General features: G+C 54.0%; 1 protein-coding gene across 2 annotated transcripts in view; it reads right to left on the bottom strand.

Annotated features, from left to right (window-relative positions):
* Positions 1-28: 28 nt before the first annotated feature.
* Positions 29-13894, bottom strand: part of RYR1 (ryanodine receptor 1) — a 113022-nt gene continuing 99156 nt past the window's right edge. For both annotated transcript variants that reach the window (XM_036876297.2, XM_036876290.2), the window contains 16 exons: positions 12808-13614; positions 12016-12086; positions 11247-11400; positions 10181-10267; positions 8920-9171; positions 7994-8124; positions 6324-6366; positions 4192-4322; positions 4028-4088; positions 3477-3623; positions 3127-3261; positions 1298-1454; positions 823-887; positions 634-734; positions 409-460; positions 29-266 (listed from right to left, as the gene is read on the bottom strand). In XM_036876297.2, coding sequence (XP_036732192.2) covers positions 171-266; positions 409-460; positions 634-734; positions 823-887; positions 1298-1454; positions 3127-3261; positions 3477-3623; positions 4028-4088; positions 4192-4322; positions 6324-6366; positions 7994-8124; positions 8920-9171; positions 10181-10267; positions 11247-11400; positions 12016-12086; positions 12808-13614 — 2490 coding nt within the window. In that variant the 3' untranslated portion in view covers positions 29-170. The remainder of the gene's footprint in view (positions 267-408; positions 461-633; positions 735-822; positions 888-1297; positions 1455-3126; positions 3262-3476; positions 3624-4027; positions 4089-4191; positions 4323-6323; positions 6367-7993; positions 8125-8919; positions 9172-10180; positions 10268-11246; positions 11401-12015; positions 12087-12807; positions 13615-13894) is intronic.

Below are 13894 nucleotides of genomic sequence, written 5' to 3' on the forward strand. Positions count from 1 at the left end.
CAAGTGTTAACAATCCAACACAATGATGTCAGGGGTGGAGCACAGACTTTATTTCTCCGGCACATGGTCACATCTCCCCCAGCCGCCTTGGGGGAGGGGTTTGGGGGCTAAGGGGCTAGCTGTGAGAGTAAGGCACTTGAGGTGGGGGTGAAGGGCCAGCTGGGGGTGTCTCAGCTAAGCTGGTCCTCATACTGCTTACGGAAACAATCGCCAGCAGGGAAGAAATCCCAACATCTCTCTTGGTACATCTTCCAGACGTAAGATTCCTAAGGGTTGGGGGGATGGGAAGAGTCGGTCACATCTTTAAACTCTCCATACTGATAGGAGCTTTTTACTGCCATCTGCTGATTGACCTTATGTTAAAACTCCATGTCCCTGCCCATAGGCTTCCCATTAACGCCCCCTTACCTGACCCGTGTGCTCTGTCTCGTCCTTGTTTATCAAATACATCAGGAAAAACCTGGGGTGGAAGGGCAGCGAGTCAGCAACGCTCTTACCTTCCCCCTGATTGGCTGGCTGGGACTCCACCTACAGGGGCCGTTCCTTCCTTAACAGGCCAATGACCAGTATCCCGACCCTGGCTGTCGACGGCCACGCCCCCACCCCCTGATTGGCCAGTGGGCCCATGCTCACATGTAATTGGCCAGGTTGTGCTCCTCTAGTGTGTGAGTCTCAAACCCGTGCGGCGTCGTATCAAAGTAATCGCTGCCGATGCCACAGATAAAGCACTTGGTCTGTGGGCGGCGGCAGACATCAGAATGAGGCCCATTCCACCCCTGAGAGTCTCTCAATACCTCTGGGTCAACCCCAGACCTGACCTACCTCCATATCTTCCTTCACTTGCTCTTGTTGGTCTCGGAGCTCACCAAAAGCGTCAATGATCAGACCTGGGGTGGAGGGTGAGCAGCGCGAGTCGGTGCTCAACCTCTGACCCAGTTCAGACTCCTCCCTCTTCTGGCTACTTTGAGCCTGGCCTTCCATGCCCCATCTCCCTAATCTTACTCTGCTTCCTAATAATAATACCTAGTGTTTACTGAGTACTTATTCCAAGACAGACACAGACACCTATGAATTGCCTTAATTCTCCCAACAGCCCTATGAGGTTTGTATAGTTAATATCCCCATTTTACTAATGAAGAAACGGAGACCCAGAGAGGTGACTCGCCCCAAGTCTCAAAGGGAAAGGCCAAGCCAGGACATGAATCCAGACAGACTGGCTCCTGGGCCTGCACTCTTAAAGGAGGTGGCCTGCCTCTGGGCACTGAGTCCCAACTTCCCCAACCCGACCAGCACTGACCCTGGATGATGGCCAGCAGGATGACGATGACAAAGAAGAAGAAGGTGATGTCAAAGACCACCCGGTACAGCTCATATTCATCGCCAGCTGGGTCCTCAATCTCATCCCCGATGCCACCACCAGCTCGGACACCCACGTACATGTGAAACAGGTAACACTGCAGAGGGAGGGTGAGAAGCACACTGACCACACGTTCACCACTCAGCATCCACTGAGTGTCTACAGGGCCCTGGGCTAGGTAGGGGTCAGGAAACAGCAATGCCTGAGACAGCCCTGGGCCCAATCCTCACGGGGTCCACAAACATGGCTACAGACAGCAGTAGCCCCAAAATGACCAGGGTTGTGATGGGGAGAGACAGGCAGAAGGGTCAGGGCCAGGACGGGGAGAGCACAGTGTGATCAGGGGTGAGACGACAGAAGCACAGGAAGCTTGGAAGCTTTGAAAGCCTGACCCAGTCTGGGTGATCAGGCAAGGCTTCCTGGAAGAGGGGACATGTGTGAGCTGGAACCTGAAGGAGGTGTTAGGTGGGAGAAACTGTTCCAGGCAGAGAAAACCACATGTGCTATGTCACCATTGGGGGGGAGGAAAGAATACATTTTGCTTCTTTGAGGAACTGAAGGAGGTTCAGCAAGACTGGAAAATAGAGCTCCTGTGAGCAAGAGCAGGGAGAGAAATGAGGGTCAGCCAATGGTCAGGGAGGGCTTCCTGTAGGAGGCAGCATTTAAGTTGAAAGGTGAAGTGTCAAGTGAAGGGGTTGTGTGTGTACACAGCGCCTGAGGTGGGAGGCAGAGAGAATGTCAGATGCAAAGGGCATGGGTCGGGAGGAAGCATATGGTCTCAGGGGAACTGAAAGAGCCCCAGGCAGCCAGAGAGCAAGAAGTAAGAAGCATTGTTGTTCTACTCAGGCAAGGCTAGCTATTCCCCGGCCTTGTCAGCCATGGTAAAGGGATTCACTTTTACCCACACAGCACTGGGGAGTCACAAGAAAGCTCTGAGCAGAAGCGGGGACATGGTCTGCCCGACAGTTGAGGGACACTTAATACTTGTTGTTTCTGTGTTCCCAGGAAGTGAGAGAACCTTGAGGAAGAGCTAAGGTTAGCGACTGCTGTGGGAACAAGACTATGAGTAACAATACCAGGGCTGGTGGGGCCTCAAATGTCAGGCTGGAGCTAGACTGGGGTCTGAGAGTATGGTGCCAGATCACAGGACATCTGCTGGGAGTACGCCTTGAGATGATTCTTTCAACTGTGGCCCATGCCTTTAATAGGCTAAATTCACTCTGGGCGATAACTGCCATTATCAGAATAGAAGAGAAAATATCAACGTGCTGGTACTTTGGGTGAAATTTTTCATTATAGATAATGATTGTGGCTAGCATGTATGCAATCCTTAGTATAGGTCAGGCACTATTCTAAGACTTTTAAGGCTTAGATAGTCAGGGAGCACTGCAGAGTCCTAAAAGCATCCCTAGGATGCAAGCACTGTTATTATCCACCCATTTTACAGGTGAGGATACCAGAGCGTGGGGAGGTTGAGTAGCCTGCCCAAAATCACTTGGCTTCTAAGTTGCAGGAGCACTTTGTTTATTAACATTTCCAATAATAAAAACAACTTTAAAGGCTCCAGTAATATCACAGCTGGGGCTAACATTTACTGAGCATTGATTATGTGCCTGGCACTATTCAAAGTACCTCACAAGTATCAGCTTACTGAACCCTCACAGTAAGTCAGTGAAGTAGGTACCATTATGAACCCCTTTTACAGATGGGAAAACTGAGGATCAGGGAGGCTCAGAACTTGCCCAAGAACATCAGGGCAAGGGGCTCACCGTCATCATGTCATCACACTTCATGTCAGGCTCATCTTCATCCTCACTCTTGTTGTAGAACTTGCGGAAGAAGTTGAAGGCCACCACAGTGTACAGGTAGACCACCACCGCCAGGAGGCCCACGGTCATTAGAAGCTGGGAACGGGGCAGACGGCCAGTCAGTTCGCCTCGGCTTGCTCCTCCCACCACCAGCCATTCTGGTCCTCACCCCGTACCCCCAGGGGTCTCATGACCAACACTCACCATAGCTCAGCCCACCCTGCCCCTCAACCCAGCTGCCCAGCCCTCCCCCTTCTGCCCCTGCCCCATCCATGCCAGGCTCACACCCCTCAGTCAGGTCCTCTCTGCACCTGTTTCCCATTGTGGGTGACGGAAGAGAGGATGGTCCGCAGCGTCTTGACCCCCATGGCAATGTCCAGGAGGTGGGCAGCAAAGAAGAAGTTGTTGTAGTGACCCAGGAGGGACATCACCATGTACCAGCCCAGGTACAGGAAAGACTGTGGGCACACAGGGTCAGGGGTCATGGGGAGCGCTCCTGGGTTTCAGGGGCTCTCTGGGAAACAGGACACTCAGGGAGTCTGGGCATGTTTGAGAGAGTCAGGGGGACCCTGAGGATGAGGATGCCATCAATGGCTAGGGAGTATCTGGAGGATTGGGGGCACTGTGGGTGAGAAGCCATCCTGGGGGTTTGGGGAACCCTCTACAGAAGAACATAGTCTGGGAATTCAAGAGCATTCTGGGGCACAAGGAGCCTTGGGCAGGTCACAGGGCACCCTAGGGTCAGCGGTGCATAGAGGCCCAGGAGTCAATCCCTGGTCAGGGCTACCTGGGGGTGGAGCCCCCAAGCCTCTTAGGACCTTTCTTCTGCCTGTCCCTTCTCCACCTACGGGCCCCTCCTCACATTGTCTGTGAAGATAACCCCGAACTTCCAGATCTGGTACTTGACATCGATGGACATGATCCTGTGCAGGGTAAGGGGAAGAGGGATGGCCAGATGCCCGAGAGTAAGACCCTGGCCACCTCCCTTGCCTGCCCCAGGCCCAAGCAGAGTCATCCCTGCCTCACCAGGTAAGCAGCCCCGGTGGCGGCTCAGGTTTGCGCTCACTGTGGGCTGTGATCTCCAATGTGGCCAGATCCATGCCCAGCAGCTCAGCAATCCGCTCCCGCCCATAGATGTCTCCGTGCTTGTCCAGGACCTGCATGGAGAGAGTGGGGCCGTGTAGACACACCTGGAGTCGGGGAGAGCCATGGCCTGCACTGGGAAGTTCTGGGAACACTCCGAACTTTATGCAAGAAATGGTGAATGTACTACCAGGTAGGGTGGGGGCCAACCTCGAAAAGACTAGGAACAAGTGCTGGCAAGGATGCAGAGAAAGGGGAACCCTCTTACACTACTGCTGATGGGAATGTAAACTAGTTCAACTGTTGTGGAAAGCAGTATGGAGGTTCCTCAAAAACTAAAAATAGAAATACCATTTGACCAGGGAATTCTACTCCTAGGAATTACCCAAACAAAATAAGTTCTCAGATTCAAAAAGACATATGCACCCCTATGTTTACTGCAGCACTTTTTACAATGCCCAAGATATGGAAGCAACCTAAGTGTCCATCAGTAGATGAATGGATAAAGAAGATGTGGTATATATACACAATGGAATACTATTCAGCCATAAGAAAGAAACAAATCCTACCATTTGCAACAACATGGATGGAGCTAGAGGGTATTATGCTCAGTGAAATAAGTCAGGCAAAGAAAGACAAATACTAAATGATTTCCCTCATTTATGGAGTATAACAATGAAGCAAAAGTGAAGGAACAAAAAAGGAGCAGACACAAACTCCAAGAAGGGACTAGCGGTACCAAAGGGGAGGGGTGGGGGAGGGCAGGTAGGGAGGGAGGAGAAGGGGATTGAGGGGTATTATGATTAGTACACATGGTGTTGGGGGATCACGGGGAAGACAGTGTAGCACAGAGAAGACAAGTAGTGACTCTGTGGCATCTTACTACACTGATGGACAGTGACTGCAATGGGGTATGAGGAGGGACTTGATAATACGGGTGAATGTAGTAATCACATTGTTTTTCATGCGAAACCTTCATAAGAGTGTATATCAATGATACCTTAATAAAAAAAAAAAGAAACAAACAAAAGAAATTGGGAGTGTACTATTCTGGGAAGAAGGGCCAGAGCTTTCTGCAGATCCTCAGGGCAAAGGTACAAAAGTGATAGAGGTCCAGCCAACTCATTAGCCAAATTAATTGGGATAATTTATTATTACTAGATAGGCAAGGAATCCTAAATAACCAGGCCCCATCATGTGTGAATTTATCTCCTCCCGTTCACCCTCACTCACTATGCTCATCCACACCAACTTCCTCACAGTTCCTCAGATACACCATGCACTCTCCTGCCTCAGGGCCTTTGCACTAGCTATTGCCCCCTGCCTAAGACACGCTTCCCCCAGACTTCTACCTGGCTCCCTCCCTCACCTCCTTATTAATCAGCTTGCCTTCTCCTAACCACCCTACAGAAAAAAGCAACCTCTCTTGGCCAACACACATACACACTCCCTGCCCTTCTTTACTGCTTTTTTTCTTCAATGGCACTTATCACCACCTGAATGCTAAAAATGTGCTCATCATCCACCTTTCCAACTTGAATGTCAAAATCACTCATTTCCTGATGGTCCCTAAATGGTTCCTGGCATACAGTTAAGTGCTTAATAAACATTTGTTGAGTAGATGAATGATGGTAACAGCAACCCTTACTTAGTGTTTTCCTATGTGCCAGATACTGCTCACCTCATAGGTCACATAATCTTAAAAAAAAACCCTGTGGGGTTGGCCCTATTAGAGAGGTTGATAACAACTAGGAGTGGAAAAGACGGCCATCCGACTCCAGAGTCTGTGTGCTTAAAACAGAATGCCTCACTTCCTCCCTCGTAGCTCACATTTATGGAGTGCCTACCCTGGGCCAGGTGTTCTGCCATGCTCATTACATGTACCATCTCATTACAAGAGAGGGATGTGTGACTGTCACGCCCATTTTCAGGCAGACAACCTCAGGCGCTGAGGAGCGCCAAAGCCCGTGCCCAAGGTCACACACAAAGCAAATGCTTGACAGGGCTGGGATGGCCCAAGAGCAGGAGGAACCCAGCCCAGCAGGCCTTCCACATCCCCACCCACATCCTCTCACCTTCCGCTTGACAAACTTGTCCCAGTAGTTGCTGGGGAAAGACCTGCCGAGAGAGAGACCGAGCGATGTTAGGGCAGGAGGGAATGGGAGCCACCAGCCAGGCCAGGCTGGTTTGAAATTCCAATGCCTTTCTTACAGGGGACCCCACATAGTGGGCTCACATCTCACTTGCTGAAGTTTGCCCAAGGTCAACCATTACCCCACTGCAGTCTTTGGGGGGCCCAGGGAAGGCAGGGGCTTGCATTCAGAGCCAGGATGTGTTAAAAGAGAGAACTGCATTCAGGTGGGGGGTTCTTGCGTGGGAAGAGCGGGGAGGAGTCTGAGCCAGTGGCCTGGCCCTGCTCCAGGGGAATGGCGTGCTTTCTCACACTGCTGTATTTAATTTTATTTGATGTGATTCTGGCCCTTTGTTTACCAGTTTTCTGATCAATGAGTTGATTCCTAGCATCCTGCAAGGTGACCAATGAGTTGTGTTTCCTTTGCAGGGGCCAGCTCCTTCTCCCGCTTAAAGCATATGAATCCATGGATTACAACCTATTTGATGTATTTCATTTTGTGGTACTTCCTATCTTTATAGATGCTTAAATGGTCCCTGATTTGTCCAGTGGGAACCCCTTCAACAGCCACTGGGTCCTTTCAGCATGTCACCCTTTTTCATGGAGAACTTCCTTGCTTTCTGACACAAGAGAGTCAAGACTCACCTTACAGTTTCCTGTCTCAGCCCTGAAGTTTGCCACTTCTCCAAGGAGGTTGGCTCCTTTCCATGGGAAATGATATTTAGAAGTTGAGGTCTTGGGCAGACACTAGTTTAAACAGGTATTTCTCTCTCTCTCAATCCCCTTCCTTCTCTCTTGTTAAGTATGTGTACTTGAATATGTGTAAGTTAAATGTGCCTTTGATGGTGACAGTGAGAGCATAGGATGTCCTCGGTGTGCCTTCTCTCCCTCCTCACACCACCTCAACCAGAAAGGATGCCATAATATAATAACACCCAACCCTTATGAAGGACTTACTGTGCCCCGAAACTACATTAACTCATTTTATCATTACAAGATCCTTGTGAGGTTGGTGCTATGATTTATTCCCGCTTGACAGAACAGGCACAGAGAGGCTAAGTGACTTGACCAAGAACTCCTGGCGAGGGTGTGGTCAGCCCAGGGTTCCAACAGGAACTGGCATCTTTATTCTAGAGATGTCTCCCTCTAACCCTGCAGCCTGGCTTATGAACATATGAAATGGGACTTGATCTGGGGAGAAATGTAGTGGGTGGGACTGCACTTTTGGGAGTCCAGAGGCCCCCACACTGCCGTCACACACTTCATTCCCTCTCTGGAGTCAGTTTGAAAACCAAATTATTTCCTATTTCCCATTCATGGCACATGGGTGAGAATCACACATGGGGTCAGGGGTTTAAAATGCAGGGTCCTGGGTTCCACCCCAGGCCCACTGAATCAGGATCTCCAGGGCCTGGGCCCCAGGAATCTCCAGTTGTCACCCCAGCCCCACAGGTACTTCAATGCACAGGAAATTTTTATTACCAAGATGAAGACCAGGGCTTGGGGAGAATGAGTCAGGACCGGCAATGACTAGAACCCCAGTCTTTTGAGGATGGACTGGAGTGGAAACCCAGCTCTGCTGCCCTCCCCGCCAACATGGGGGCTGGGCCTTACGGTGTGTTGAGCACCAGCCGGTCCCACTGGCCCTTCACGTCATCATCCTCAGGCTGCTCCGTGATGTAAAGGCCATCAAACTCCAGCTTCCGGGCCAGCTCCTTCTCCCGCTTAAAGATCACCAGGGGCACCTAGATTGTGCAGGGAGGCAAGGGGTGGGCGTCAGGCTCCTCTGGAGACCACAGCCTCTGCAGGAGCCCGATTTTGCTAGAGCCTGTGTGGGACCTCACATCAGGGGACCTCTTCCAGAGTGATCAGGGTTGTGATGGGGAAACGTGGGCAGAGGGCTCAGGGCTGGCCTGGGAGAAAAATGAGACAGCCCTGAGGTGGTGCCTGGCACCACCGTGGCTTCCCAAGGGAGGGAGGATGACTAAACAGAGGCAGGAGAAAGGAGGTGGAAGTGGGGAAAACATTCCAGGCAGAGGGAAGAGCTTAAGTAGTTCTAAGTCAAAAGGATTCTGTTCATCCAATCAAGTATCAAGATTTGCTTAAACAGATCTCATGGGACCCAAATTAAAGTTCTCATAACATGCTTTATGGGGCATCACAAATGCTGGCTACAATTGATGTCAAATCCATATCCCCGTTAGCACCCATGTTGTGTCTGAGACCCCACAAATCTTAATTCCCCAACAGACCAACATGCAGAAAATAATATTCCCAATGACAAATTTTGCCACTTGATTCAGAAATTAACATAGTTACAGGACCCAGCTCCTCATCTGTGACCTGCATCAGTCCCCGGTTTGAGTATCGTCCTTGCTTAACACCTCAACCCTGTACCCAGTCCCCCAGCTCTTACCCCAAATCCAGGCCCTCTCTGTCCCAACCACTGTGAGATGCACCCCCCTCAGCCAATGCCCCAGCACTCCCATCCCCCACCCAAGACAACATGCCCCTGCCCCAGAACCGTCGCCACAGCCCACCTTGAGACAGTTATAGCCAATGATGCAGAGAAAGGCCACCAGCGTGTGCAGCAGGCTCAAGCACCGTAAGGCAGGCTCCATGTAGCCTGTGCTCTCCTCCAGGAAGTAGTACACCATGTTCTCATCCTCGTCGCCCTCTGCTTCCTCACCAGCCCCTGAGCCCCAGCCAGAGCCACCGCCAGACCCTGCACCTGACAGGTCCCCAGCTGCTGAGCCCTCCATGTCATCCTCCCCTGGTGGAGAGTCTGAGACCTGAATGGGGACAGAGATCAGTCAGGGTGAGGACCCAGGTGTCCTGGCACCTGGTCTGCCACACCCAGAACCCACTAACAAAATGAACAGCCTCCATTTCTGAGGTAGTCTGGGCCCCTATCAGGTGCAGTATTGGTGGGGCTGTCAGTCAAGATCAAGGGGCGGGCCCAGGGCCCTAGTCAACAAATCAGACCCTGTCCTGGGAATCTGACTATTGAACACTGAGTGACAGGACTGAAAGCAGTTAGAGTTGATTCATCTTGACAGTGGAGCCCTAGAGACTGACCACTAATACTAACACAAATTCTAAAATTAGTAGTAAGTAGCTAACATTTCCATAGCACTTTCTGTATGCCAGGTACTGTTCTAAGTGCTTTACACATACAAATCCTCTTTAAATCCCCACAGCTCTAAAAGGTAAATACTGTTATCCCATTTTACAGATGAGGAAGTTAAGGCACAGAGAGGTTAAGCACCTTGCCTAACCTGTGAGTGGTGGAGCTGGGATTCAATCCCAGAGAAGCCATGCTCTAATCACTATGCTAGTCTGCGTCTCTGTCCCATTATCTAGATCCCTGGCAAGACCTGGTTCTCAGCCCTTTCCTTCTATTCCATGAGCAGCCCATGTCCTCTTTCCTACAAATTCCTCTTCAGCTTAAGTGAAAGCAAAAAAGCTTAATTGAGCCAGTGATCAGCAGGTGTTGCAGATAGGTGAAGGCCTGCACCCAGGGGCATACCCTGGCAAGTGGCCGAGCTGAGCATCGCACCCAGAACTGGTTCCTTGCCATAACTTCTGTGGACACTCAAGCATCTGTCCCCAGATGGACACAGACACCCCCACTCATTCCCACAGGGGTCCAAGATCCAGGTGTCCAGCCTGAATCTTCCTGGGAACCCCCAGCTCAACACTTTGTTGCTTTACTGCAGGGACCCTGGGAACCTGTTAGGAGTTGAGCCTCCCACCCCACAGCCTGCTAAGTGCCTGATCCTGGCCCATCATGACCAGCACCTTATAAAACAGCAAGATGAAGTTGATGGCAAATGCCAAGAAGAGGGCAAGGAATCGCAGGGTGTAAAAGTTCCGGGAGAGGTAGTTCTAAGATGAAGAGAGAAAGAGAAAGAGCTCACTGTCCACCCTCTTCCCTGGAGAAGACACCCCATCACCCATCCACACACCTGGGTCCTTTATATCTCTCCCATAGCCCCCTATTTATTGAGTGCTTACTGTATACCAAGGCCTGGGCTGAGAGCTTTGTAAGCTTGAACTTTAGTTCTCACCATACCCCTATGAAGTGCGTACTGCTGATACATCCACTTTACAGATGAGAAAACCGAGGCTCAGGGAGGTGAGATGTCTTGCTCAAGGTCACACAGCTAAGAAGTGGCATACCTGGGTTGTGAAGCCAGGCAGTCAAGCTCCAGAGTCCAGGCTCCCAGGCACCCTGGCTTGGTGCTTCCTGTGTAAGGTCACCTGTCTGCTTAACCCCAGGCACTGGACATATCTCCCTCTTTTTCTCTCCACTGTTCTCTCATCCCCCATTCTTCCCACAAATCCTCACTGAACTACCTTCTGCCCAACATGTCTCCCTCAGCCTCTCATATCAGGCTGGGCCTGGGAGGAAGCAGGACAGGCAGGACCCTGCCCTCCCAAGGGCCCTCCCTCCTTCCTGGCCTGGATGAAGAGGTGAGCTCTCCCCTCAACAGGAAGAGCTGGAGCCGGTGTGACAGCTCCAGTCCAAAGGTGGAGCGCTGAGAAACAGGCCCTAGTGGGAGGAACAGAGCTCTGGCCTCACGTGGATTCAGCTCTGGATAGAGGATGGGTGTGGGAACCCTAGGCAGGTGGCCCCAGATGAAGATCATGAGCAGGGAGAGGCCGAAGAGCCACGTGGGGACCCCTGAAAACGCTGCCGTGCCAAGGTCCTGGCTCTGTCTGGTGACATCTCTGCCCAGCTTGGCTTCCTCTCAGAGACGGGCCGGGCACAGGCGAGCTCAAGAACAGGGTGGGAGGAGAGGTGGTGCACATGGGCCCGGGGGTCCTGGTGAGGGAGTGTCAGCGTGCCCTTGCTGGTCCTCACCAAGAACTTCACCCTCTGCACTTCCAGTTCTCCCCAGAATTCCAGGCCCCCACCTCCAGCCTCCTCCTTCTTTGGAGGGGCTGGGGAAGGTGCTGTCTTCTTGGGGGGCACTGGAGGGGGCTCAGGGGCTTCTTCTTTCTCCCCATTCTCAGCACTGCAGGCAGGACACAGACAGAGTAAGGAGATGCCTGGGAAATCCATCTATCCATTCATTCGGTCACTGGTAGCCATGCACCGGGAGCCCCCACCCCATGCCTGGCCCAGGTCTAGATGGTGCTGGGGACAAAGTGATGAGACAATTTCAGGCCCTGCCCTCATGGGGCTCCAGTCTAGTAGGGTACAGACTGGTGACCAGGCAATGGCAGCCCTGAGTGGTCAGGGCTGGGATGGGGGGAACTTAGGGGTTGTGGGAGCCAAGAGGAGACACCTCTTCAATTTAGAGTCGGGGGTGTCAAGGCAGGCTTCCTGGAGAAGGAGACAAGTAAGGCAGAAGTGGGAGAAGGAAGACTGAGATGAAGCCTGGGGGCAGGTGTTCAGGCAGAGGGCCTGGCCCACACAAAGGCTTGGGGTTAAGACAGGGGTCTTCGTTCTCTACTCTTTTGTGCAGAGGCCCTCCTCTGGGCCGGGGCTGGGTGATGCTGAGGACACAGCGGGACAAGGACAGCTGCCGGTTCTGGTTCCTGTGGTCAGGCCCTGACCTCAGGAGGCTCCCAGTCCAGGCGGGAGGGAGTGAGAGGAACTGGGTCCCCTGAGCCCTAAGGCCACTCACTCAGCTTTCTCCGGCTCTGGCTCGGTCTCAGGCTCTGGTTCTGGAGGCAGCCCCTCTTCCTCTCCATCCACCTGGTGGCAGGGCCAGTGTCAGGGCCGAGCCCCACCCCAAGAGCCCCTCAGTGCTGCCCCTCCTGCTCTGCTCTGTGTCCCTTTGTGGTCATTTCCCCGGGGCAATCTAAGTTTCACTCTCTCCACACCGAAAGAGGGCTTATGGTTCTTCTTTACAGAGGGGAAACATGCTCAGAGAGACGGATCGCCTTGCCCAAAGCTCTGGGCAGTCAGGCTGCCTCCAAGAGGAGCGATTCTTCCCCACCTGCCCATCACCTTGACAACCACGCCCCCAGGGCACTCAGGGCACCAGGGGCCTGAGGATGCTTTAGGGGCCTCTGTCACAGTGAGCTGCTTGACTCCCCACACTATCTGCATCTCTGAGGGTCTTTCTCAGTGCCCCTGACCCTGTCTGGGCTCTTCTTAGTTCCTGATCCTTTTGACCCTCTAACGTGAACCTGGATCTCTTGCTCTCTGCCTCCAGATGTCTTTTTCTCTCTCCCAGAAACACTACCTTTTCACCGCGAGCCTTTCTCCCGGAATCCATCTCCAGGTCCACTGCAGGGTGTCTATCCCTTGCCTCTTTCTGTCTCCCTCCCCCTCTGTCTCTGCGCCCTGTCTCTCGGGCTCTCTCCCGCGTTTCTTCCCCCTCGCTCTGTGCACCATCGCCCACTCCGTCTCTCCTACCCCCACCCCTCTACCCCGGCTCTCCAAAACCTCGAGGCCCCTCCTGCTCGCTCACCCGCAGCTTCCTCTTGATGATGGGGGAGCCCTCGGGCGTGGGCGGCTCCGCTGGCGTCGTGTCACCCATGTCCCCGAGGCCGCCAGCCCCTTCGGGCCTGAAGGGACTCCCGTCGGCGACGGCCACGGCCCCGTCGGCGCCTTCCGGGCCAGCCTCGTGCGCCGCCTCCTCGTCGCCCGCGCCCTCCGCGGCGTCGCCGGCTCCCTCGCCTGCGCCCTCGCCGTCCGCATCGCCCCCGGGCCCGGCCGGCTGCTCGCCGTGCACCTCGTCGCCCGTGGGGTCCGGCATGCCCGCCAGGAGCTCAGTCACCGTCACTTTCTTGGCCCCCTCGACGAGGCCGCCGCCGAAGAGCGAGCCCCAGAGCAGGCGCAGCGCGCCCGCCGCCGCACCCACGCCCGCCGCGCCCGCGCGCGCCACCGCCGCCCAGAGCAGCGCGGCGGTCGCCGCTGCCGCCTCGCGCGCCGTGAGCCGCCGCAGCCGCCGCACGCGCCGCCGCAGGCTGCGGTAGCTGAGGCCGCGCAGCGCCCGGGCCGCCGCCGCCGCCAGCCGCGCCGTGGCGCCCGCCGCCGCCGGGCCCGCCGCGCCCTCGGGCCCCGCGGCGCCCTCCTCCGCGCCCTCGGCGGCAGCCTCGGCCGTGCCCTCGTCGACCTGGTTCTCCTCCGGCTCGCCCTCGGGCTCCGAGATCTGCGCGGCGATCTGCATCTCGAAGATGGTGTCCTCGCAGAAGCTCACGAAGAGCTCCATCTTCTCGGACTCGCCGCCCTCGTTCACCACGTCGAAGATGAACTGGCGCTTGGACTCCTTCACCTGCAGCGCGGGCGGAGGGGGGCGTGGTGGGGTGACCCCGGGTTTCCTACGCCCTGTGGTCTTTCCGATCAGGAGCACATCTATATCGCGCTCGCTGTAGGTGCTCCTGTGAGGACTTCACCAAGCATTGTACATATTTCCCATTTAATCCTCGCAAACACTCCTGGAGGTAGGGGCTTTGTCCCCATTCTACAGACGAGGAAATGCAGGCCCAGAAAGTCACGTGTCTGGGGCGACGCCACTGAGAGGTGGCAGGCAAAGGATTCCAACTCCCAACAAG

Source organism: Manis pentadactyla, chromosome 15 (genome assembly GCF_030020395.1).
Source record: "Manis pentadactyla isolate mManPen7 chromosome 15, mManPen7.hap1, whole genome shotgun sequence".
NCBI lineage: Eukaryota > Metazoa > Chordata > Mammalia > Pholidota > Manidae > Manis > Manis pentadactyla.